Source organism: Gambusia affinis, linkage group LG20 (assembly GCF_019740435.1).
Source record: "Gambusia affinis linkage group LG20, SWU_Gaff_1.0, whole genome shotgun sequence".
Classification (NCBI taxonomy): Eukaryota; Metazoa; Chordata; class Actinopteri; order Cyprinodontiformes; family Poeciliidae; genus Gambusia; species Gambusia affinis.
In genome coordinates, this window is record NC_057887.1 from 23,182,458 (window position 1) to 23,210,201 (window position 27,744).

A 27,744-nucleotide genomic window follows, 5' to 3' on the forward strand; every position below is an offset into this window, starting at 1 on the left:
TGGAACAATCAATGTCTGCGCTTAAACTAATCTAGCCTCATTTTGTCGTTTTTTACACTAAGAAGCAACTTGCGACAAACGCAGCAACGTCCTTTCAAAGAAATTGACCAGCAACAAATCTAGCAACATTTGCTAATTGACTAGCAGGAAAAGTAGCGCCTTTTCCTGAAAAGTTATTAGCAACAAACAGCAATTTTTTTCCCAGAAAGACGATTAGCAACAACTTTAAAAAAACTGACTAAAGACAAATTTAACGTGTTTCTTTTTTCAAACAAGCAACTAGCGATGTGGCAGCGTCTCCCTGTAAAGGCGCGGCTGCAGGCTTTACCCCTGCCGGCCTCTGGGCTGCCGGTGCCGCTCCTCCGTGTCGCTCTGGCCTCCTCTGCCTCTGGACGGGGACCGGGTTCGGTACCGGGGGCTGCTGGAGCTCCTGACCCCGATGGAGGCCCGGCGCTGGCCCTGCACAGACGCGCCACATCAGTCGACACCCAGATGGGCCGGGCGGACCAGCTGAACGGCGCCAGTACCTGCCCCGGATTGGTGGCGGCCTTGGCGGGGAGGATCAGCGGGTCGGAGCCGGTCACGGTGTTGTCGCTGTTGGCGCGCAGCAGCGGGTGGGACTGCAGCGAGGGGAGAGGCAGCGTGTGGATGCTCTCCTTTCGCCTGGGAACAAACTTTGGCGACTCTAAAAAGGGAACTGATGATGTGACCCATGATGGGGAGGGTTTTATCGACGGACCAGGCGTCAGGTGAAGCAGGCCAGGAGGAAACATGAGTTAGAAAACAGGAGAACGGTGCAGCTAAAGTACATATGAGAAAGTTTATTTGGTGCTTTTGTAAAGTTAAAATTAAAACCAATGATTTGGATTATTTAACCTGTCAAAATAAGAGTTCATATTTTCACCTTTCATTTGTAAATGTCACAGTTCTACAACATTTTCATTAGCAAGCTAATTGATTAGCTATAAACTAAACATGTAGTTATCCAGTAAATGTGAAGCTAAACATTTAGCTTTCATTTAGCTTGAAACGGTGACATTTATAAATGAATGAATAACATGGTGAAGATATGATTTTATAAATAAGCCTGCATCTTTTTTCTCTTACTTCCGGCTCAATAACCCAAATTATTGATTTTAATTTTTGATAGAGTAACTTTTCTGGAAACTGAACCAATAAAACGTACCAACATCCGAGTCTTTATGGTTTTTAATAATCTCTCCGAGTTCAAAGTGACCTGACATCACAGCCACCTGCAAACAGAAATCAAACCTATCAAAACACTGGTCACTTTATTAGGTACACCTGCCGGTTGCTCATCAGTTAGCTCAGTCTTGTAGCAACAACTAACTGCTTCAGAGATGCTGCAGATAAAACCTGAGAGCTTGTTGGATTAATGGCATGAAGGATTAAAGTCTGTCTGGAGGCTAAGTGTACCTAATAAAGAGTCCGCTCTCACTGGATGAAGTCGTTTACCTGAAAAGGAGTCTGGCCATGTTTGTTCTTCGCCTCCTTGTTGGCCCCCCGGTACAGCAGAACCCGGACGCAGCTTTCCTGAACCGGACAACAATCCACGTTGTAAAACTCTTCGCTTTCACAACGTCTCCGCTCCGGATTGTTTCAAGCTCACCTTGTTGTAGAGCGCTGAAATGTGAAGCGCAGTGTTCCCTGAGGCGTTTTGAGAAGCCGTGTCCGCTCCATAAAACAGCAGATGCTCCAAGTGTTGAGCAAAGCCGTTCTGGCAAGCCTTTTAAAGTCGGACATATGAGAAAACTGTTAGTGTTACGAGCACAAACAAAATCAGGTTGAACCCAAGAGAAGCAGACATAACCAGTAAATTATACATCTGATGTCTTCGTTTACATTTAAATTACAGCTGAGGCAAAACAGGAAACAGAAAATCAGCACCTGGACATGCAGGGGTGTCCAAACTTTTTGCCACTTGGACTAAAATTGTTCAGTGAAAAGAAAAAAAATAAAAAAATAAAAAGTATTTTGCTGCATTAAAAGAAATAAAATTAGTTTTCATACAGTTTTGGGCTCAATCAAACTTATTCATCCTCAGCTATAAAAACTAAGTCGTTCCCTTTCAAAACGCGTGAATAATCTCAACAAACTAAAAGTTTCTCAATGTGATTCGTATTTTACAAGCTGGATTATAACGAGACAAAAGGTTCTTCTTGGACTATTATTTACTGTAAATGTTATTTTGGTAATAATTTTACACAAATCAACCACCAGAATTATCATTCTTAAACTGCAGTTGGGGCCACAAAAAATTATTCCCGGGCCTGAATTGGCCCCCGCGCCGCACTTTGGACAACCCTGTTCTAAAGTTCTCTCACAATTTCCTGCAAAAAGAAAATATGACAAGATGAAGCCAAAATAAAAAAAATAAAACAGTGACAGTGGCTTCACACGGAGACAGAGAGCAGGCAATGCACCTTTAAATTCAGCAAAAGTATTCACACCCCTCAACTTTATCTGGTTTATGTGACAGAACAAAACAAAACACCGACTCAGAAACTCACTGCAGTTCTCTAACGTTCGGTCAGGAAATCATTTTTACGTTTATTCAGAAACAAAATGGGAACTGAATTTACGCCAATTTAATTGTTGAGTTTTTTTTGGTTATTTTTCCCACCAGGGTTTTTTTTTTTTGTGGGCTCTAGTGTCCCTTATATGACAGCAGGCTGACAGGAAAGGGGGAGAGAGAGGGGGGAAGACATGCGGCAAATGTCGTCAGGTCCGGGAATCGAACCCGCAACGAGGACTCAAGGCCTCCAAACGTGGGTCGCGCTGTCCCCTACGCCACCACAGCACACCCAATTGTTGAGTTTTTTAAGTGTGTTTTTGAGTAAAAGTCACTGCATGTAAAAAACAAAATGATTTTAGGTTTAAATCAGTTATTATGAATCTCAAAGGAAAAACACAGAAAGTCCTCATCTGCATCAGGTCAAACTGATTTAACTGATTCTTTAATCCTCATAAAGGCAACAATGTATATTAATAAACACGAACACATCAAGTAAACATGAAGCAGCCAGAGAGGCTCATTTTAATCTGCAGCCACCTAAAAAATTACAACCAACATCCAGAACAACATGATTTATGAAGTACAGATAAAACTATCGTGATTTACAGAAAACATTTTTAATAACAAAACGTCACAAATGTAAGAAAAAAAATAATAATTTAAAAAAAATATTCAACTTGGAGGCTGAACAAAAAAATGACGACTGAAAATGTTTTTTCTAGTGGCTGCAGAACCATTTAACACATTCCTAAACTGTGTCCAGGGGCCACAAGAAACTACTCCAAAGGCCGCAAATGGCCCCCGGGCCACACCTTGGACATCCCTGGATTAGATCATTTAGGTTTGACGGCCTAGTCAAAGTCTAGACCCAATCCAACTAGCAGTGAGTGGGAAAGGGTTGAAAATGACTGCAGACGAGCAAACCGACCCGAGACGTTCTATAAATGCATTTCTAGAAAACATTTCCTCCTACTTCACAGATACTGAGTCCTTCCTTTGTCTTGTTCTGGCACATAAAGTCTGTGGCTGTAACGAAACAAATGTGACAAAATTAAAGGTTTGTGAACAATTTAGCAGAAATATTTCTGTCAGCAGGGGAACGGAAACACTTCTGCTCATGTGGATGATCAATGACTTTCTGACAGGAGGGATGGTGAGACGGAGGAATGAAAGGTACCTTATGGATTTCTTCCATTCCAAATTCCTCTTCATCCCTGTGCTATGGAGAGAGAGGAGGAAGAGGAGAGAATGAAAACGAGTGAGGATGTGGGAGACGCACAGATCAGATGGCGATGCATCGCTTCACTTAATGGAAAATGTTTAAAGGAGACCTGATATGCTAAATTCACTTTCTGCCTGTTTTTGATTTTTCATTTTAGTTTCTACTGCTTAAAAAACAACAACTCCCAGCCATTTTCTGGCAATAAGTTCAAGTTTTTTGGTGGAAAATGAGCCGTTTCAAAAACCTCCAGAATGAAACCTCACAAATCAGCAGGCACTGCCTGTTACCTAGCAACCAGAGCCAAGCTTCAGCTGTATGCACTGGACAATGGCTGCTGGAAAAGACAAGAGTTGTTTACTTACTATCCAGAAACCACTTTCTGCATTCTTGTTGGTTGCGCAGGAGGCTCCATTTCTACTTTTCAAAGATGTACGGCTGAACAACTGTGTGTCTGTTAGCAGCCATTTTGACATGCGTGTGTAAACGTTGAGTTGGGGGCCGTGGCCAGCAGCAACTTATTGGTTTTAAAGTGACAGGTGGCCCTAAAACAACTGAAATTTCATTATCTAAGAATGATTTTGTGCAAAACATGCTTTGTGTAGGCCATAGATCTACCCAAAGACATAATAGGTCACCTTTGAGACAAACCGATGAGACACAGAGGCAGGAAGCTGATTGGCTGTACGGAGATACCTGATGGCTCTCATCCCAGCCGTTCTCGTCCCTGGTGCCCAGCTTCGCCCGGTAATACAGCAGCGTCTCGCAGCAGGACGTTTCGCCCCCTGTCAGCACAGTGTGGTACAGCGGGGTCAGGCCACAGCGGTCCTTGTAGTCCGGAGACGCTCCGAGGGACAAAAGTGCCTTGTGAGGACAGAGGGACGAAGACGATGATGAGACGCTTCTCTAAAGACAAAACTCTTGAGTCAAAAAAACTCAGGGGACAAAAAATAAAAAATAAGGCAAATAAAGTAGTCCAGTATTTTTATGTAATTCATCCTTAAAGAGACAGTATCTAGTAAAATTGACCTTTTTGAGCTTTCTGTCGTGTTGTAAACTTATTCCTTCATCAAAGAACCTGCTTTGATTCTTTCATGTTTGAGAAATCCTGTAATCTCTATGGCAACCACTCTGTGTAAAACGCCTGGGAGGACCTAGCCCCGCCTTTGAGGCACAGCTCCTCTTCCTGACCTAGCTCCTTCAGACTAGCCAGCAGCAACTAGCAAACAGCTGGTGGAACTGCTGAGCTCATAGGAGTTGGGTTGTTCTGAGTGAGTGTGTGTGCATGTGTGTGTATTGGTGTTCTCACCAGCAGTCCGGCGTGGTTGTGAGCTCTCACAGCTTTGTGCAGTGCCGTCATGCCGTCGCGGCTCCTGAAGTCCATGTGGGCCCCGCCCAGAACCAGCAGCCGGACGCCGTCCACCGGCAGGCCGGACTGCACCGCCACCGACAGCGGCGTCTCTGGAAGAAAAATACAAAATATTTCACATTTCGAAACAACTCTGAATGTGGATCATGCTGCAACTTTCAGATTTTAATCAGTAAATCATCAGAATCTCACCTCCACTGTCAGGGTCATGAAAATTTGGATCCAGACCTTTTTCCAGAACTTTTGCCATTTTTTCCATCGCTCCAGTCTGGACGTATTCCAGAAACTTCTTCTGGCTGGCCTGCATGCAGAGCCACATTACAGACCGCTGGGCAGCTGCTATCAGACACGATTAAGAACTGAGGAAGAAGAAATACCTTGGTGCTGAGCTTAGCCAGAGCCTTCTCATCCAGGTTGGTCTGTTTGTAAACTCTGGTTTTATACCGAAACTGAGGGCAAAAAAAACATCAGATGTGTGTGAAAAACATGAGTCATGTCTTTAAAAAAGTCTACTTTTCAAACTGTGAGCCTGGTTCATGAAGACAAAATGGCCGCTGTTCCTGTGTGCTGTAGAGAATCTCTGCTTCCCACTCAAAGCTGCCAGAACAGGACTGTGATTCAGTTCTTCAGTCACATTTAGATTCATTTTTGGGAAGAAAAATAACTCAATCACATGAGTTTCTAAGCCTCTCATGATAACAATTTTACTGGACGATAATCCGTCTCAGAAATTATTATGATAAAAGATAATATTGTCATTTTGAGACCATTTTTAATACTATGAAGTACTATGTGTACATATGTTTTAGAAAATATACAGAAAAGATTCTGCTGCTTTGTTTTTGATGATGTTTAATGTATAACAAAGTGAAGATGTAATATACTTGTTTCAGTCCACACTGTGTGCTTGTCATTGAAACAAAGTAATTTTTTTTATTTAACCTGTACTACTTTCTTACTTTTTTCAGTGTTGTGTATTTTTTTCCTTTCATTTCGACTTTCAAAAGTTAAAAAAGGACTGAAAAAAATGAAAAAACGTGAACTTGAACTAATAATAACGGCATGATAATGCGAGTAAACTCATTTAAAGACCAAAGAACTTTAATGTCTAAAGAATATTTAACACTGAAACCAGAAATACATTTTAAATATCAAAAATAAACAGCTAAAATGGATTAGGAAGTCTCAGTAATCAAAATTGCCTTTCAGCTTTGACAAGGAAAACAGGCAAAAGGGGCAGGAAGTGCAAGCTATTTAGTTTGTGCTTGATGTCAAATGTTAGCAGTGTTTCTTAAAATGGCAGCTCTTCAACAAAATTAAAAGGGAGCATCTCTTTAACAAATGTCCAAATGAAAATGAATGTGCTCATTTTAATTTCATCATGCAAATAATTGATTTATTGGTGATTGTGGCAAACTAATGAGTTTGTAAATAAATATTTTAACATTTCTATTCAGTAAATTCCCATATTTGTATCTAATTGGAACTAGTATCTAGAACAGGGGTCTCAAACTCAATTTCCCCGGGGGCCGATGGAGGTAGAGTCTGGGTGAGGCTGGGCCGCATCGGGTTTTCCACAAGAAAAGCTCTTACAAAAACATTCCAATGTTAGCAAATGTCTTTATTTTTATTTTTTAAACACAAAATAAGATGAAAAAATAAATAAATTAACAATTCATAAGAAAAAAAATTAATCAGTAATAAATAAATAAAATATAATAATACAGCAGCTATAGAAGACTAGATAAATGTAATTATTATAATTCAGATTCAAATGGCTGTATTAACAGTTCTTTAACCTTTAACTTTCTGAACATGAATGGAACATTGAACATAAACTGTTAGGAATATAACAGTTTATAAACTGTTTATAAACAGCGCTTCCTCTCGCATAGCCGAGCCACATTTGGCTTAAGGGAGGAGGCAGTTGAGACCCTAAGTAGAGCTTGAAGATGCTCGTCAGTAAGTCTGGACCTGTACTTGGACTTATTGAAGTTCAAGGTAGAGAAGAGCTTTTCGCACAAGTATGTGCTCCCAAAAAGACACATGGTCCGCTTGAACATTTGAGAAAACTCAGGGAAGCTGGGTGGCAATTCTCTCAAAAATTGCCCAAGCTTGTCTGCTTTTCCACTCACCTCCCTGAACTTGGCTTTGAGTTCAGAGTGTCACTGCGGGTCAATGAGCTCCATTTGAAGCACTGTGATTGGTAAGTTAGTTCAGCTCCGCACACAACACTGAAAAGTGCCAATCATATCAAACTCGCGGGCAGTGTTGGTATAGTTACTTTGAAAAAGTAACTTTAATCGGACTACTGATTACTCCTTGAAAAAGTAACTTAGTTAGATTACTGACTACTTGATTTGGAAAGTAACTAAGTTACACTAAAAGTAACTTTTTAGTTACTTTCAGCAGCTGCTAACAACAACGCTCTGCCTCCTGTGAAAATCACATTGAGCTTTGCCAATACTTTTTTGTCAGCTATTTTATAACGGTAACATCAACAATGTGTCTCCACTGATAAGGTTGAACTGAAGAGGAGATTGTAGAAAAATAAAAAACGTGAGTAGTTTGTGTGGTCCACTGTTGTCTGGAAAACTCTAAGAAGGATTTTAAAGCCCCCTTCCCTCCCCCAGCCTCCAGGTTCTGCGTTACGGCCCTGCATTTGGTGTCACTGCGCACAGATCTCCTCCTGCAGCTCACAGCTCAGATGGCTGCACAGATTTGCGACACTTATCTTAGTATTAATAATTAGAATTAAGTTGCCATTATAATTATTGGAAACTACGGACACGTTCATTCGTGGCTGTTTTCACGTTTGCAGTTTGCAGTTTTCTGGAGCGCAACGCGAAGCTCGATGTCATTCAGAGGTAATATATTAAGTTGACATTAACAAAGACACAGCGGGACGGATCATCCGGAAAGTGATGAACAGGAGAGACTGACTAAAACTACCTTAATGACGAACAAATTCTGGGATTTATTATGAGTCTCTGCTTATTTCCAAACCCAAATGAGCAACTTCACGTTCAAAAACGAGCCCAAAAAGGCGCAACCCGCCGCTCATTAAATCTGCAAGCGACTTAAAAAATGAAGCCCAAAGCCGCTTATAATAATCGGACTTGGCGGCAGAAACTCAAAATAGTTCCAGTTTTTCCACCAACAAAATACGCATCTCCCTCCATTGTTTACATTTCCGTCGCATAGAGACGTCGGTCACTCGACAAGACGAGTAGAGGAAATACGATTAAATTACAAAAGAAGATAGTAACGCACAGTGATTTTGATAAGTAACTGTAGTCTGACTACTGGATTTGAAATAGCAACGCGTTAGATTACTCGTTACTGAAAAAAGTGGTCCGACGTCAGTAACGCGTTACAAATTAACGCGTTACTGACATCACTGCTCGCGGGCCACACTAACATTAAACTTTCATATTAAGGTGGGGGCCACAAACTATCGTCCCGAGGGCCGCAGTTGGCCCGCGGGCCGCGAGTCTGAGACCCCTGATCTAGAACTTGCAGAGCATTTTTAAAGGGAACCGGTACTTGGAAATTATTTTTATTTAGGGAAATATCTCAGTAATAATAGGTGTAACCATCTGCACAGCAGGATCAGCCTCATTCATATTTATTTCTAAAATTGTTTAAAATCTGAAGGAACAACTACGCATGCTGGATAAATAAGAAACCTCCAAACAACTTTATTTTAATAACATCTAATGCCGAATGCGTCACAAAAGCTCAACTTGTATGTAAAAGGTTTGTACCCAGATAAACAGCAGAATATTAGTAACAAGGCGTCAATAACTGACTCTCTATGACAGGGGTCTCAAACTCCAGTCCTCCAGTTGCTGTCCTGCAACATTTAGATGAGCCTCTGCTGCACCACCTGAACAGAATAATGAGATAATGAAGGTTCTGGAGAACTGATCTACACCAGGAGGAGGTGATTAAACCGTTTCATTCCAGTGTTTTGTACCTGTGGCTCATCTAAAGACTGCAGGACAGCGACTGGAGGACTGGAGTTTGACACCCTCTATTAGCTTATTTGGATCCTGGTTAGTGGATCTGGTTTGAACCAGAGCATCCACCAGATGGCGCTGTGGGCTTTACAAATGCAACTTTATACTTCTCTGCTGACCAATCACCCAAAACTAATGAATATACTCTGCATTTTAAATACGTAATTTGGATAATATGAGATAAGATGTACAACTAAAGAAATGTGAACAGATTTTTCTCTTGGTTTTTCTGAAATTATGAGCCTAAAGGTAAACTTAGGCCTGTTTTCTTGAAGCTTCATAGATTATTTCTACATTTTTAAGATAATTTTTCAGGCATAATAACTGCTACATATATTAAACATATAAACCAGAAATGATTTGTTTACATGTACAGAATACAACCAGGTCCAGATCTGTATCAAAGAATTTCTGGCTTATTATATTAAAGTGTGCATTTTGTCAATTAAAACAATTATTTTCATTCATCTAAAGTTTCACTCACTACCTCAACTAAGGTCAGAGGTCATGATTTAACAATAAGAAAAGGAACCTAATGCAACATTTGCAAAAAGGAACATCATGCAAGGACCTGGACAACCTTCCACAAGTAACTACGCTGCACCTTTTACTTGGACTTGAGTAACCTTCTTATGAAGCATTGCTTCTGAAATATCTGCATCGTGTACCCACTGTAACTACAAATTCACCAGACACATACCTGCAGTTTTTCCTAAATTTTATATTGAAAGAAATATAAAATCTACAAAATATTTAAAGAAATTTGAAAAAAACATCCTGATTTTATTTTGTAATTATGTCATTATTCATAAGCCATTTTTATTTTAGTCCTTAAAAATACCAAAATTTCCAAATAACTATGTTTTGGTCCATCTGCTGATGCAATTTTTAAATACAAAATGATTGATAATTTGTTCAGTTACTAAGTAGACTTTTTACCAAAAACGTTTTTGGTCATCTACGATTTTTGGTAATGAGTAACCTAAGTCCCTACCTCGAGGTAGGGAACCCCTTTCTCAAAGGTGCGTGCATAGTCCCGTAGGGGGCGCTCCTCCTCCAGGAATTTGGCATCTCGTCCTTCTCCAGCTGGCTGGAAGAGTCCGTAGTTGTAGACGTCCCACAGGGACTCGCCAAGCGAACAAACAATCTGCTGCTTGGCACTCCACACGGTGCAGTCCTGGTCAAACTGGAGGCACCGCTTATACACACACACGCACACACACACACACACACACACACACACAGTGGAGGCATTCAGTTTTATACACATGGTGCAATGTGATGTCATGTGTGCAAAGAGCTGGTCACTGATGATGACTAGTGTTGGTTTTAACTGTTGTCAACATAAGGCGCTAAATATGTACCCAATATAAAAAAGAAAATGGGATGCAGTGCTTTGCTATTGTCATCACTATGACAACCAGATCAGGTCAGGAAAAAGTTTGAACTTTAAAAAATCAGAGAGAGTGAAGTAGGTCAGTAATGCTAGCTTGACTTTGAAAACCTTAACATGTAGATGTGCTGCAAAATTCTATGTTTTGGTTCAGTTTGAAACAAAACTGACCCACAAACCAACTCTGCCAGATCATCAGTAGAACAGGTGTTTAAATCAGCTAATCTACTGCTGCTGTGTTCAGATGAATCCAGCCTGAAAACGCATTACTGTAATGGACTGACCTACTTTTAGTGGTGGTTATCCACCTTTAGTTCATTAAATGGAACTTAATCAAACTTTATTATCTTTATTTTATTTTGGTATGTTATTTTGCTTCAACATATCTTGTTTTCTTTAATTTCACTTTACTTTATCTAGCAATTTATCTTATTATATTTCAGTCAGTTTCTTCCACAGTAAGTATTGTTAATATTTAAACATAAATGTGTCCATAGTTGTTATGCTGTTGCTAACTACTAATGTGTAAATGTGTGAATCATCATGACGGCTTGTGATGAATGAAAGAGAATATTATCTCTGCAGAATTTAATGCAATTTAAATAATTAACAACCATACAGTATTTCTATAAAATAACTGCTGTCATCCTTTTGTTTGGTGCAGTGAAGTTTTTATTTTCACACTACACTTATTACAGTGTTAGAATAAAGAGGAGCAGATATGAATGTTTATTGTTAGTTCTGTATCGTAAGTGTCAAATTGACACCAACTCCTACAAGGAAAACAACAAACTGCTGTAGAAAATATCTCATTGTTTTTTTCTGGCCTCGGATGTTTTCTGTGTTCTGCCTGAAATTATTAAGTTCCAAGTTTCTTTTCTTGAAAAAATGTCAGTTTTTTTCTAATAAATGTTTAACTTTTCAAACTCAAAGTTTTAAGATTTCTGTAGAAAATTTCTCAGAATCTCACTTTTAGGGTTTTTCTTTTTTTTTTTGCAAATTTTTTAGATTTTTCAAACTCAAATTTTCTCGTTTATCCTCGAAAGATTAATCTCAACATTTCTTAGCTATTTCTAGCAATTTTTCAACTTTCCAAAGCGGGTTATTTTCAAGATTTCCAGAAAATTTCTCAGATCAATCACTTTTTGTTAAATTTTAATTAATCCTAACATGCCGTCTGGTGGGCAGCTGTTCTGCTTAATCCGTTCTGTAGGTAAAACTTCACAGCTCAGCATCGCTCTCATAGCATGGCCAAATCTATTGGCATGGCAACAGTTTCATTAGTGGAGGTAGGCAGCCGTTGCCGTAGCGATGCCTCCCAAGTCCCTTGGAGGTATGCAGTGATGTGCCTGAGCCTGTGTATTTGTGTATGAATAATGTAAAATGTGTTTGTGGGGACCAGGTGTGTATGAATGAGGTATTGTGTGTTTGTGGGTACCGGGTGTGTATGTATGAGGTAAAGTGTGTTTATGGGGACCGGGTGTTTATGAATGAGGTAAAGTGTGTTTATGAGGACCGGGTGTATATGTATGAGGTAAAGTGTGTTCATGGGGACCGGGTGTGTATGTATGAGGTAAAGTGTGTTTATGAGGACCGGGTGTGTATGTATGAGGTAAAGTGTGTTTATGAGGACTGGGTGTATATGTATGAGGTAAAGTGTGTTCATGGGGACCGGGTGTGTATGTATGAGGTAAAGTGTGTTTATGGGGACCGGGTGTGTATGTATGAGGTAAAGTGTGTTTATGGGGACCGGGTGTGTATGTATGAGGTAAAGTGTGTTTATGGGGACCGGGTGTGTATGTATGAGGTAAAGTGTGTTTATGGGGACCGGGTGTGTATGTATGAGGTAAAGTGTGTTTATGGGGACCGGGTATATATGTATGAGGTAAAGTGTGTTCATGGGGACCGGGTGTGTATGTATGAGGTAAAGTGTGTTTATGGGGACCGGGTGTGTATGTATGAGGTAAAGTGTGTTTATGGGGACCGGGTGTGTATGTATGAGGTAAAGTGTGTTTATGACGACCGGGTGTATATGTATGAGGTAAAGTGTGTTCATGGGGACTGGGTGTATATGTATGAGGTAAAGTGTGTTTATGGGGACCGGGTGTGTATATATGAGGTAAAGTGTGTTTATGGGGACCGGGTGTGTATGTATGGGGTAAAGTGTGTTTGTGGGCACGGTGTGTGTTTACTTCTGATGGCCCACAGTGACGGCACAGCTTGGATGTCACAGTGACACCTTCTGCAGCACTGTAATCTAATTGGAGTGCAGCTTTTCCTTCCTGCCTTTTCTTCTATGTAGACTGAAGAACAACAGAAACCCTCTGCATGTTTCCCACTCCTCAGCTCTCCCCAAACTCATTAAAACCCTATTAGATAATTAGCAATTGCTGTTATATTGAGGGCAGATTAGCTGACATATAGAGCGCTGGGCATGTTGAGGGAGTTGGAAGCAGAGTGGGTGGGGTTTCATCACCTTGCTGCAGCTTGTGTGTGGGTTTGCCAGTTCTCACCTGCTGCCAGTTGCAGGAAGTGTGAAGTGATGCTAACTCCAGATGTGGGAGCTAATTGGCTGTGAGTGACCCACGCAGGTTCCAACATTGCCATGTTGACTGATGGAGTCACTTCTTCTCTGCTGCTGAGGTTGGCTCTGCTTTCCATTTGCTTTTTATGTTTACACACCTGGTGTAAAAAATAATTTTCTTTTCTTTAACAAAAAGAAAAAATGATCAGAATATTTCTCCGTCTATGTTTTCTGGAAATTATTAAAATTATTTGGGTAATCCTAACCAACCGATGGATGGAAAAGATGGACAGATGGATGTATCCCATCAAATGATGGCTGTTTGGTCATGGATTACCAATTTTAAAAAATCCTTTAAAAATCTGATGAACATAAAGAACAAATACTTGCTGGTGCCAATATTTATGCAGCTCTGCTAAATGTGGGATTTTTGTAAAACTAAACTTCAACATGTTTTTATTCTGTACAAAATTATCTGAATTTTCACAGGTTTGTTTTTGTCTTTTAAAGGATGGGATGTTAATGTGTCTGATGAATATTACCGTGCAGCAGCTATATTAATATTTGTTATAGTGTCAAATTAAACTGAATCTTTCTCTGAGGCAGTAATACCAGAGAGACTCGGCTTGAACTACTTCCTCTTTTGGAAAGACCTCCAGTCAACGGCCTGCTTGTGACAAGACTGAACTTTAAACACGTCTTTATTGAACTCAATTTCTTGTTTTAAAGATACAGCAATCCAACATTAATATCTGCATCAGTCCCAATATAAAAAAATTTTCTAGATATCGATAATGTGCCTGATCCATTAGGGCAGATCTATTCATTCTATTTCTATGGTTTATGCTCTGAGTGACATCATGTTTTATTTATTTTACTTATTTATTTTATTAGATTTAGAATGACTAATTGTTGCAGTTTGTTTGCATGTTTGACCGAAGTAGTCAAACCTGTTGTTCTTGTAAGTTTATTTATTTATTATTTATTTTACATTTGTTGTTATATTCCTAATTACACTGAAAGAAAAAATTAAAGCCGTGTCTTGTTTATGAAATAAATTTGCAGTTCAGTACATTGATGTCTGTTAGATGAACAACATGATGGCTGAAAAACTTATTGCGATATGTGTTTAATATAAGTCAATATTGATAATTATTGATCAGCTTTTTGTTTGAAATTTCTGAAATATTACCAAATTGGTGGTGTGACCTTTCCACAGTAATGAGGCACAGTGATGAAACCTTGAACTGCTGCTGCGCGAGTTAGATTCTTGCTAGGTAACCAAAGTCAGGGGGAAATTAAGCCAGCAGGTTGTTGCTAGGTAACCAAAGAATGAATGAGTTAGTTGATTCCACCAACCTTGATTATTATATATATATAGAATATACCATCAGCTGTATTTTCTATTGATATTATGTGTTTATTGCAGTAGATGTTATTAATGTATTGTCCATGTTTGAAAAGACGTTTACTTTAAAAAAAGAAATGTCTTATGTCAGTTCGGCTGTTTCTTGGTATCGGATTGGTATATCAGTATCAGAAGTGAAAAAGTGGATTGGTGAATCCCTCATTGTTGTGGACCCGTTTTGGTTCTGATGCACTTACTGTCTGTTTGATGTCAGGGATCCCTATGCGGAACACCATCATAGTGAGGAAGGTGTCCTCATGTGGTGCTATGGCGGTCATGCTGCGCTCCATCAGTGCTCGCCGTTTTGCCGCTATCAGATGTTGCTGCTGCAGCTTGTTGGCGGCGTGGTGGTGCATTTGTGTCTGATTGGACATGTGGGCAATGCCCCGGTTGTCCAGGTTACCGGGTCTCAGCGGTCGGTCCATTCTCTGTCTGCCGACCACAATGGCTGCCGGTTTCACCGCCTCACCGCCCTTCCCTTCCCAGGCCTGGCGTCCGCTGATCATTTCCTTCCCCCCCAGTCCTTCTAGTCCTCCGTTCTCCCTGCTCCACCGGCCTTCGTCACTTCCTCGCCTTTGCTCTTCTTCTTCCTCCTCATCCTCCCCATCTTTGTCATCCTGACTGGAATAAAAATGCTCATTATTTTCCAGCATCCTTTGCTGTGCAGGTGGTCACTGCAGAGAGGGCTGAGTGATCTAGCTGTCATGGGGACAAAACATGGCTGTCCCATGAGAGTGGCTCCGTCCGTGGGAACATGCTGTGGAAAACAGGCAGAAAACTGAGTCAACTTTGGCTCCTCATTCACAAACAACATAAAGTCAACAACATTAGCAATGGTGTAAATCAAACATGGAAAAGACAAGAGCAATAGTAGCAAAACTAGCCAGTGGCAATGTTAATAAGTCCACATGTGAAGTAGCACAGAGCTGGTCCACATTTCACATTTAGCCAGTAGGAATGCACTGGGGAGCAGCAGGCTGATGGAAGACAGGCTAAATATAAACTCTGTGAATTTGCATTACAGGTTCTTTGCAGAAGAGAGTGAGGTGGATGTGCAATCTGGCATCACACGAGGTCAAGATCATTCCTGCTTGGTGGTAATGGAGAAGCCAAACAGAAAATAAACATCTGATGATATTCATTATATTCTATGGAACAGATTCAGTAGAGGTCATTCTGTCGCTGGAAGGAAACTAAATCCCAACTTCCACTTTTCTTTCAGCCAAACCTCTAACGACCCCCCTACTGGCAACCTGGTGACCCCTACCAGCAACCCCTGAAAATACACATGATTATCTCCCTCCATTCATTTAAAGGGGCAGTATTGGGGCGTGCTGTGGTGGCATAAGGGATAGCGTGACCCACGTTTGGAGGCCTTGAGTCCTCAACACGGCCATCGCAGGTTCGATTCCCGGACCAGTTGATATTTACCGCATGTCTTTCCCCTTTTCCTTCCCCCTTTCCTGTCAGCCTACTTTCAAATAAGGGACACTGGAGCCCACAAAAAACCCCTGGAGGGGAGAAAAAAATATAAATAAATAAATAACTAAAGGGGCAGTATTATGCGTTTTCCAGGGACATAGTTCCACTTTACAGCAAAATCAAGTAACTATGGTACCTCTGTCTCTTTAAAAGCTCCTGTCTTTTTGAAGCTCCGCCTCCAGGAAGTTATTCCAACATGGCTAATCTATGGAATAGATTAGCCATGTTTTTACGTTTTTACCAGCGTAAAAACAATGTTTTTACCAGCGTTGCTCTGAGCAGCAGCTCCTTTAATGAGCTCAGGTGTTTGGTAATTGCTGCTAGCTAGTCTTAAGGAGCTGAGCGGGGGAGGAGCACCATCTTGAAGGCTGGGTCCACCCAGGCGTTGTAACAGCTGAATGGTTGCCATGGAGATTAAAAGTTTCTCAAACATGAATGACGCTCCCCTTCCTGCTTGTTTCAAACCTCATGGGAAAATCTATATAAAAGTTTCTAAAGAAAAACGAGTCAAAGTCTGGGTAGACTTCACAATAACGATCAGGATGTCTGTAACTGAAGTAAAAACATTATGTAAAGTAAAATAAAGTATTTTTGCTGCCACTCAGTATAAATAGTGGCAGTTTACACAGCCTTCCAAAACTTGAGCATTTGTCACATTACAACTTCAAACCTCAGTGCATTTCATAACAATTTAATGTTCTGGACAAAGTATAGTTGTCCAGAACGGGAGGTTTTCAGTATTCTTCAGTAATAAAAATTTTAAGTGTGTTATGAACTGGATTAAGCCACTTTTACTCTCACACCCCTAAATGCAATCCATTGAAGTCACTTTGAACACAGCTAACATCCCAATTGTGAAACATGGTGGTGCCAGCAGCATACTATGGGAATAATTTTCTTCCCATTGCGCCCCATTGCGTTCTGTTGAACGAACAGTGCGAAATTCCCTGCAGTCAAATGACTGCTAATTGAGACCAAGATGGGTAGAAATGATCGCATTTCATCTGCCCTTCGCACGCCAATTATAAATTCTGTTTTTATTAAAGTTTACAGTTTTCAACTAAACTGAAGTTATGGATCCATTTGCTTTATTTACTCAACTTATCTCATTGAGAACTGATGATCTTGTGAACAAAATGGCTTCAGTATTCCAAGTAAAGAATGCTGCAGTTTCGACCATCTTTTCTAATCATTTGTCCATGATTAGAAAACATGCCAACAAATTGGCATCTACAAATGCCAGTTTGGTAGCATAATTTACGTTTATCGCTTGGTAATAAATAGTTGTGATATAATGACAACATGCTAGCCAACATTAAAACACCAACATAACAATGGGTAACCATGGCAACTGGGGACACCTTAAAGGCTCTCCGGCTCTTTGAGCTTCCATTGGCTGTTTTGATTAACACACAATCCCTCTATGTGACCCTGAAGTGAGAAACTGCTGTGTGTTTTGGTTTTTGGCTATTTCCATAGAAACCTGTCTGAATACAGCTGGTTGTGCTAGCGGTGCTGGCAGCTAGCATTCCTCTGTTTAGACAAGAGGTCGAACCCTACAGTCTGATACAGTCTGTGGTGAATATCTCAGGATGTAATGGAGGTCTCTGCTGTCTTGATGTTACACTTTTAGCATGTCAGGATAGTCATCAGATTCTCATACAGCAACAGTCTTCAGTCAGAGGCTTATTCAAAGTTATTGCCAGACTAACTGCTACTGGAGACCTTTCCAGTATACAGCATCACTGTCCACAAAGACTCTGGAGATACTCGGATGATATAAATTCTGACATTTTAACTATGTTTGAATTAAAGCATGCAGCTTCTATGCACCACAAATCTGGAACAAACCAGAAAACCGCAAAACAGCCAAAACTCTGAGTTCCTTTAAATCCAGATTAAAACCAGCTGGTTAGAGTTGCACATCACTGGAGCACTGACCGACATATTGATGGATATTAATGATTTTGTTGGTGGGACTGGACAAAATGTGATGTTTATTGTTGGTTTCTCAGTTGATGACTGGTTGATGTTTTTCTGACTTGTGCTTTTATGATGCAAAAACCTTAGAGAATATTTGTTGCTGAAATATGCTCTACAAATAAACATGATCAATAGTTCAGAAAGCATGTTGCACTCATTATTTTTCAGTTTATTCAGTGTAAACCTGTTTTTGCCTAAATTGCAGTTATTGGAAATATTTTATTCCATTTCAGCTGATGAAGTCCTGCATGCGACCTGAACTCTCCACAATCAGGAGACGATATTCTGTCCTCAGGACAACAAAGGGAAATATCCGTCCTGACATAACAGACGGTTGTGAATCCAGGACTCTGATGTCTTCCGGATAACTCAACCCAGATGGAAAAAGTTGGGGAGAAATTGATTACAAGCTGCAACAGGCAGGATATGAAGCAGCTTTTGGTTCACCGCACATCCCATTTCACATCCTGGTGCCTGTTTGTGTTGTTTCCTGGTTTCTCTTTGGTCCGGCTGCACGTCTGGACCGGCGCCGAAGGCTGGCTGGCTGGTGAAGAGAAATGCCGGGGATCTCCCAGTATGTGACTGGCAGGCCGACGCTCTGAATAAAGCCATATCAGAAAGTGCAGATGGACGGATGGATCCCACAGAGACACAACTGAAATCAGGACAGCGATCTAAGCCATTCAGACGCTGATCGCTGCCACTGGCAATGAGCGGCGGCGGAGGAAGATGAAGATGATTCTGTGACTTTGCTTCGTTAACCTTCGTTAGGTTTTTGGCTCGTCCAACAACGCTGCGCTGAGAGGAAATGACAGCCTGCGGCTCAATGGTGTAAACCCCAGACTGAAATATTAAAAAGTTAGACCTTGATGAATTATTTAAAAACTTTTTCCATCTTTAATTTGATAACTGTCCTGTTAAATTCAACAGAAACAAAAAATCCGATGGGAGATGAAATGGAATAAACTGAAGCACACATTGAAGACAAAACATTTATGAGACATTTTGAATTGTAATAAGGGTTTATTAAAACAGATAGCATTAATAATTTGAGAGGATCAGAGATTTTTTTTTAAACACCAAAAGTCAGAATAAACAAAACAAAATTATGCATTTCCATCTGAGGAATTATCTCTTAAAGGAAACCAAAGAGAGAAGATCAATTTTTACTTTTAGCAACATAATATTCTATTAAGATATAATGAAGTATACTGATTCAGTACAGCGCTGTATTCATATTCATGAAACACAACATTGATGCATCTATGGATGGTTGATTGATGCTCAGCTGCTCATTGTAAAATAAACTTTTATGTCAACATGTTCGTTTTAACCTGTAAGTTAATAAAATAAAACTAATTTACTATCAGCTGAAATGATTAATCGTAATGAATCAATTATTGAAATAATCAACTAATTTAGTAATTGAATAATAGTCACCTGCAGCAGACAAACTTTTTAAAAGAAGCCATTTGCTGAAATAAGATTTTTCTCAAGATTGTGGAAACATTGGCGTCATCATTTATTTGTGGCTCAGTGACTGTCATATTATTCTCTGTTTGTCTGTTTTTCTTTTTCTTTATCATTTGTGTTTACTATGGACCTCTTTTGTGTCTGGAATAAAGATTGATTGATTGATTGAAACAACAACACACTCAGAGCAGATTAACACATAATCTGGACCGGCGCCGGCGGCTCTTACACTGTATGTTTGAAAGGTAATTGGGTCTAAGCAAACGCCTCAAACTGGGATTTAAAAAATGTATTTTGCCCTTGCTCTTCATCAGTGGCCACAGTTCTAGCTAATCCTCATAACAGTAACAATAAGACACTCAGCATTTAGCAACTTCACAGAAAAAGAGAACACTGTCCAACCGTCATGTTGGCACAGCTACACGTCACAGGTTACATGGTTCCTCTTGCTGGCTCAGGATGGCTGCTGGTTGTGTTACAGTATCCTCCACACTTACTGGTAAGGATGTCAAAAGAATTTGGCCAAAATTGTGCAAAAAAATAAACATTTCACATTTAAGATAAAAAGAAAATATTGTCTGTAAATCCATTTTACCCAGAACTCCTCAAATCAGGGGTGCCCCAAACCTTTTGAGACCAAGATTTATTTTTTCCATCACCAGCCGGCTGAGATCTACCTCATGACACAAAGAACCCGAGGCCAGCAGGTTCCAGTCAGTTCAGGATGATCTGAACTTTGGTTTGATGACCTCAATATGAGAAACGTCAGACTGATGGGAGGAACCACAGAGCTCTGTCAGGTTAAAGCCACATCTTGTGAAGTTGGGATATTTTTCCTCCAGCAGGTTCCAGAGGAATCGCCTCAAACCAGATGTTGGACTGGAATTTATTTCAATGTCATTTGTGGATGTCAGCTGCTCATTTTCAACAGTGAAGCTATAAAAGTTGAAAAAGGTTATTATTTTAGAGAAAGTTTCGCCAACATCAATATTTCCACTAAATAAATATCATGTTTGATAAAGGAAAACACCAAACTTTTCTAACTATTTCTAAATATTAGATAATTTAATTTCACAGTTATTGTGGTAGAAGCCATTTGTTTGATACTTAATAAAATCTATTTGTTTTATGTGATGTTTGTTGTGAATGATGTAAACTCACAAAGGAACGAGGTAATTAGTCCAACGTTTAGAAACTACAGCGGCTGTAATGAGCCACAGCAAAGGTAAACAAAGGTAAAATAACCCGAACAGGTGATCAACTCAGAACCACTCCTACCTTTTTACTCTCCTTTTAGCATACCCGTTGCCATGACAACGGCCTGCGCCCCGCAAGCCGAGCAAAGATTGCGTTAAAGAATAACATTCAGTCTAAACTCCTGCTCTGCCGGTCAGTCGGTCTTTTAGTCGCCTTTCTTTTTTTTTTTAAATTGAACTAAAATGCACTGAATTGCGCAACACCTTGATGAGACAATAATTACTGAGATCATTAATTTGAACATGTTTTGTTGATTTTTTTTTTATTCTTCAATAAAGTTTTGGATCTTTGGATAAGAGCGTCAGAAGAGGACGCGCTGATGTCACATACAGTCGAGATCGACTCAAACCCTTCAGCGATCGACGTATTGAGCCTCAAATGATCGAACATTCACTGCTGTTCTGTTCCAGACTTTAATGAGGTTCTGTTTGGGTTCTCTGCAGTATTACGGTCGGGTCGCTGTAACATTCTTAGAAGTGCATTTCAGTGGTCAGAGAAACAAACGGCGCTCCGCAGCTAAACATAACGACCATCATTGTTTGGTTTCAATCAGCCAAACTGGGCGAGTTTGGCTGAGCAACTGGGGGATTTTCAAACATGAGTGAATTGCTTAAGGTTGTCTCAATTGGAATAGACTCCAGACTTTGACTAGGACACCGTTTTTTTTTTTGTTTTTTTTTGTTTTGTCCTTTATCAGTAAAAATGAGAACTCTGGGGGAACATACAGTTTTTACAGCCCTGTAATTATTTAGATTTATTCATGTTTTGATGGTTTTATTTTATCACAGCAAAATAATAACTGAACAAATAAAGATTTTCAGAACAAATTTCCCCAAATAAACGTCAAAATTGTATCAATAACTTTCTGGATATTGAAACCCGGTGTTGGGCTCACTTCTGCTAATCTGCTAATAGCAGAGCTAATATTAGCTCAGCGCATTAGCGCTTTTGCTAACTTTAAAATTAGTTAGCACATTTAGCTTCCCCCAGGTGAACTTTTTACAGATAAATTACAGATTACTTGTTTTGTAAACCTTCAGGTGAATGAAGTTTGACATCTGTGTTGAAGTTTTGATTATTGAATGTTACAAATTCTTTAAGTCGTTAAGATGTTTACATTCATGCTCTTATTTTGAAGCAGGTGAAGACAGCAGGTCTGTTTCCTGTTACAGTTTTTCTGGTTTGAAATAATCATTTAAAACAAGAAACATACAGGAGCAATATGAAACAAGACAAACAGTGTAAATAATATACCGTAATTTCCGGACTATAAGCCGCGACTTTTGTCTCACGCTTTCGACCCTGCGGTTTATACAACGATGCGGCTTATTTATGAATTTTTTCTAACGGCCAGTAGGGGGCGCTGGAGCAGAAAAGGTAAGCGTGAGACAGCTGGAATATATCTGTAGAGGAAGACTAATGTAACATCGTGCTTTGTGCATGAATAAAATGAGTTTGAACAGACCCTCATCATGGAGAATGCAAGAAGAAATGCATATGATGCAGCTTTCAAGTTAAAATCAATCGAGCCGATAAAGAAGGAAACAGACAGTGAGGAAGAAGACTTCCATGGTTTCAGTGCACAGGAGGAAGAGGATGACGGCTCTCTGTGAATTTTAACAGTATGTTATTTAAACCAGCCCTGTTAGTGTTGTTTTGTTATATTGCTGCTGTTCAGAAAGAAAAGCTACAGCATATTATTAAAACTTTAAAAACACTTTCTGTGTACCATCTTTCTTTGTAAATATCTCCTGTTTCAATGTAGGAACATGCGGCTTATACACCGGTGTGGCTTATGTATGTACAAAATGTGTTTCCTTTAAAAATGTAGGGGGTGCGGCTTATAATCAGGTGCCTCTGTAGTCCAGAAATTACGGTAATATAAAATGTTGAAATTGGGTTGCAGCCATGATAAGATTTTTTTTATTATGAGGATAAAGCCAAATATTAGAATAATATAGATGTGATATTACCAGCAAAAATGTCTTGATGAGATATATGCAGCAAAAAAGGAACTTTTTCATTGAAAATCCCTTCTGGACTTCTGTGATTATGATTTGGATTTTTAAAAGGCATCAAATTTCTGGCAAAAGCTTCAGTAATAAAAGCTGACTAAGAACGGCTTGTTAACACTCTGGTTTTTAATGCCATCATTCACGCTCACCGTGAGGGAATAGAGGCAGCTGATTTATGAACAAAGGCTCATTAAATATTGAACAGAGTCGAGCATTCACAAGTCAGGCCAGGGAGCGGCAGAGAGCAGCCAGAAGAAACTAATTGGGATGTAAAAGTGATGGGAGGATTCACAGGAGAGAAACATGAGTTTAGTTTGCATAAAGCAGAGTAGCCAGATTCAAGAAGAAAGAGGATTACAGCAGCAGAAAGGAAGGTGAGAGTGAAGGCCAAATGAAACTGTAACATCACAAAAGGAAGGAATAAGTTGTATGGAAACTATAATAACTGGGGTAATTAACCTCCTGAAATACTTCCCTCAGAAATCATAGAAGCAGGACTTCATTTGTCCTAATTTAGCTGCTTTTCTCTGCAGCGACAGCATCTCCATCCCAGCTGTTGGTCCCTGAACATCATCATCAGTTTCTCAGCCAAAAGTAAACTTCTTCTATGTGCCTGATTATCTCCACTGCACCGGACACTGCTGCTCCTTATGGCGCCGTTGTGTTTAATTTGATAAGCTACTGCTCTCATAAACCCTGAACGGCCCATGCAGCAGGAACTCAGCCTCTGGTTGAGGCTCACATTCATCCCATCCAACCAAAACACACAGTGGCAGTTAAAGTTCTGCAAACTTCAAATGTTTGCAGAACCGAATCACCGAAATTCAGATATGAGACGGGAAACGAGCGTAAACAAACATGGCCGACTGGAAGAAGGAATGGAGGTAGTTTATGAATAATATTTAATATTTAGAGGAAAATAACCTGATCTAATTCAGGTACTACTGGCTGAATTACATCAACAACTTGTAGAAATTTCTATAAAAGTTTGTAAGGAATTTCTATCTTTTTGTAGAAATTCCTCTTCTATGCTTTATGAAAATATTGTCTAATTAGTAAAGATAAAAAAATAAAAATGTCTCAAGACAGTTCAGTTTTAATAAAGAACAAAATGTGGCCCTTAAGTTAGCTTATCTTGACATTTTTGGCTCTAACCCCAAAAACTTTGGACATCCCTGGTATAAGAAAAGATCAACAATGACTCCACTTCCTGTTTCTGCATGTCGCCGTTCTTTATCTTCCCCACATAGAGGTCAAACTGGGGTAAAGTAATTTAATGTAGAGTAATGTCTGCTTTCCTTTCATTGAATGATCTGCCTGTCTGAACCTTCAGCCCAGCACAATGAAGACCTTTAACTTGTCACTTCTCCCCGTCAGTCTCTCCCTCACTCTCCTCTAATGTAGGACAGAGCTTGTGTATAGATATATTTTCAGTGTATCGGTCCCCGGAAAGTAGAATTGGAGATCATCCAAGGAACAGATTGTCCCACTTTTACATCCTGCAAAAGTGGAGCGGCCAAGATCTGTCCTCCATCTCGCTGCGTTTGACTGGGTCTGCAGCCGTCCGCCGCGTTTGGAGCGCCTGCAGCGCGAAAACACTCCGACCCGCGGCGGCCGAGGCACCGCCATATGAACGATGCTACGCTAACCATCGGCCTGGGGGAGCGCTCTGACGCAGAGATATACGCAATCGGCCTTTCGCTTCAGTCCGAGGTTGTAATGTGACAAAATGTGACTTTAAGATTTAAAGGTTATGAATAATTTTGTAGCATAACGACTAAAACCTGAAAGTTTTCACCGTCCAAAATTCTGTTTGTGAATTTTCTCATGTTTTACCGTTGAACTCTCAATGATTCGCATTCCTACGATTCAGTATTACGGCTAGGCTACGACTTTTCTTTAGATTACAAGAATAAAGTCAAATTTAACAAACAAAAAGTTATATGACAATAAATTTGTAATAGTATGAGAATAAAGTTGGAAAATACCAGAATAAAGTTGTACAGTAAAGTTATGTCACCCAAAAAATATTATGAATAAATATGAATAATATAAAATAACATGACAAAGTTAAAATATTACCAGAATAAAGTTGTATGACTGCAGTTTTTGCAAAAATAAAGTCATAATATCCCAAAAATATTGTATGAAACTATAAAGTTAATAAAGTCAAATTTAACAAGAAAAGGTTTATAAGACAAAGTTGTAATAATATAAAAATAAAGTTATAAAATAGCAGAATAAAGTTGTGATATGAGAATAACGTAGAGAATACATTTATTTATATCACGAAAATAAAATAAAATTATGAGAATTAATCTCACGATAATCTGAGAATGAAGTTATAATTTTACCAGAATAAAGTCGTGTGACAATAAATGTTACAAAAATAAAGTCAAACTGTAATAATAAACTTTTTTTCTCATCAATCTGTTGCATGTTTCTGATCTGTAACAAACCAATAATTTGGTCAAATCAGGAGAAATGTTTGAGTTTTATTCAGTTTACTGGTGAAGTGGATTTATCTGTCCAAACAGATTCAGTTTCCTCTGAACGTCTCATCAAACACAGACATGCTAACCATGCTAATCACCAGCTAAGTGGGTAAATAAAATCATTTTCACCATTAATATCTGCTGCTTTCATCTCAGTTCCCGTTGATTCATCTACGGAGCTTCACGCCACAGAGAAGCCAAACATTCAACTTTCACTTTCAAACAATTAAGCTGCCACATCCGGAAACTCTGACTGCTAATGCAGCTTTCAGGCTTTTTCTTGTTTGTCAGAAGCGTTGAGATGAAATCATGGTGAGCAGCTGCATCAGTTTCCCTGAGCTTGGTGTGCATCTGATCAAAGTGGGCTATGGTTCCTCTTTACTCTGGATTTAATTGGGTCAGGTTGGATGTGCACTGAGGGCCTCGCTTAGGCTAAACTGGGCTGAAAGGGCCCAGAGACCTGAGAGCAACACAGATTTATGATCCAACGTCCGCCGCTCTATTTTAACGCAGTGCTGCATGTAAACATGGATCCTGCAGCTCCGGAGCAGAAACACCCAATCAGCGCTCATCACACTCGCTTCTATCGTTTACTTTGGATCTATGGAAGGGAAATGAAGCCGCTTTGCATCATGCTTACAAGTTTCCTATGAATGTGTCCCAAATACAAATTCAGAGGGAGAAAACGCATCAATGCACTGCAAAACACTAAATCTGACCAAGTACATACTGTCTAGTGTTCAGTTGCACCAACTGGTAACTTCAGCAGAAAACAGGAGCTTGTTTCAAGTCAATAATATTGAATAGTTCCAGATCCACTGGTAGATTTTTTTTCACTTATAAAACATTTTCCCTGATTATAAGTTAAATAAGAACTAGAACTATTTAATCAATATTATTTACTTAAAACTGTACACAGATTTGTATAATTGCTGATAAAATTATTCTACAAGATGGTGAACTGCAAGACGCACTTTTCAGATTTAGTTTTTTCAATGAAAATGTGAAAATCATGCATTTATGTTCTTTTGCTTCTTAATGATGTTAAGTCACATAAAGTCCCACTAAAACATCTCAATGTGTTGTAATGTGACAAATATTACAAAGCTCAAAAGACAATATGGCAGGAAAACCTTTCACAATAAGAGCATCGGGTTAGTCGATATAATTATTGATTGTTTTTTTGTTTTAAATACCTGGAATATTGCCAAACTGCTGTAAAAACGTTTCTGGTTTTATCCAGTTTTCATTTCACACCGTTGTTTTTTTTATTTTTTTAGCAGTTTTGGGACAAAGTGGGGAAACTTGAAACTGCTGCTGCCCAAGCTACTCAACAGGTTGTTGCTAGGCAACCGAAGTTGGAGGGCAACTTGAAACTCCCTGTTACCCAGCAGGCTGTTGCTAGGCAACCAAAGAAAGAGAGAGTTAGTTGATTCCACCAACCTTAGCTAGCTGTGAGAGGGTTAGCAGCTAAAGCCTTTCCTCTGTCTAAATCTCCCAGAATGCCGTGCGGTTCTGGATCGGAGTTCAGTGAATATTCTATAAAATGTATTATCTATTGATATTGTCCACATGTCAATCGTGAGATATACTGCTATGATTTCTTGTCTAGGCCTATTCAAAGGCTATGAATATTAAATTCTATTTTTCCAAGTTTTTATGAGTTAGCAAATATTTTAATTTTACTGCACACAAAATGATGCGACAGGAAGTGCTTTGAAGTTTCCTTTAAACAGAGTTCAAAGGTCAGCATCACCTTTATAACAACAATGAAGAACATGGAGGTTCAGATCCTGATTTTATCCCACAAAACGTCGAACCGAATGTATGAACAAGCAGCTGACAGACCAGCCAGACACACACAGACACACACACACACACACACACACACACACACACAGACACACACACACACACACACACACAGACAGACACACACACACACACACAGACAGACAGACACACACACACACACACACAGACACACAGACACACACACACACAGACACACACACCTCCAGCGTGTCCACCAGTGACAGCTTCACTTACCTTCCCTGTCCAGAGACTTAACGGTAACGCGGAGGGACAGACGCCAACAAGTGGCTAAAGGAAGCTGTTAGACACGGCAGCAGCGTGTCAGCAGGACTCGTTACAGATCATCCACCCTCCATGTCAACGAGTTTCATCCGAAAACATTCAACTTTCACTTTAAAACGGTCCAACAGAAACAAGCTTCACACATTTCCATATATAATTATATAAAGCATGCAGCTCCAAGATGATAACAAAACCACTAAATTAAAAAATATTTACTCTGCAGATTGTTTAATCAGATGAAGTAAGACTTTTTCCTTTCTGCACCTTTTCTGCAGTGTTTTCCATAAATTACAGCCTGAAATATGATATATTTTTGCGTGACAATCAGTTTTGCGGCTGCACTCTGCCTCCTGGCTTACTGCTCCTGTGGGTCTGATTTAGGAACATTTCTGTGGTTCTTGCATGTTTTCTAGCTGCAGCGATCGGACCGGAGCCGGACTCCTGCAGCGCAGAGCCGTCAGGGAAACGTCT

At 39.7% G+C, this 27,744-nt stretch overlaps 1 protein-coding gene across 1 annotated transcript in view; it reads right to left on the reverse strand.

Annotated features, from left to right (window-relative positions):
* LOC122822795 (SH3 and multiple ankyrin repeat domains protein 1-like) overlaps positions 1 to 27,744 on the reverse strand; it is a 55,300-nt gene that overhangs the window by 23,243 nt on the left and 4,313 nt on the right. Inside the window, exons 3-14 of the mRNA XM_044101727.1 lie at positions 14,669 to 15,228; positions 10,141 to 10,344; positions 5,502 to 5,573; positions 5,317 to 5,425; positions 5,065 to 5,216; positions 4,452 to 4,619; positions 3,714 to 3,755; positions 1,631 to 1,747; positions 1,477 to 1,554; positions 1,187 to 1,253; positions 528 to 697; positions 329 to 459 (exon numbers count right to left, since the gene is read on the reverse strand). Coding sequence (XP_043957662.1) covers positions 329 to 459; positions 528 to 697; positions 1,187 to 1,253; positions 1,477 to 1,554; positions 1,631 to 1,747; positions 3,714 to 3,755; positions 4,452 to 4,619; positions 5,065 to 5,216; positions 5,317 to 5,425; positions 5,502 to 5,573; positions 10,141 to 10,344; positions 14,669 to 15,124 — 1,766 coding nt within the window. The 5' untranslated portion in view covers positions 15,125 to 15,228. The remainder of the gene's footprint in view (positions 1 to 328; positions 460 to 527; positions 698 to 1,186; positions 1,254 to 1,476; positions 1,555 to 1,630; positions 1,748 to 3,713; positions 3,756 to 4,451; positions 4,620 to 5,064; positions 5,217 to 5,316; positions 5,426 to 5,501; positions 5,574 to 10,140; positions 10,345 to 14,668; positions 15,229 to 27,744) is intronic.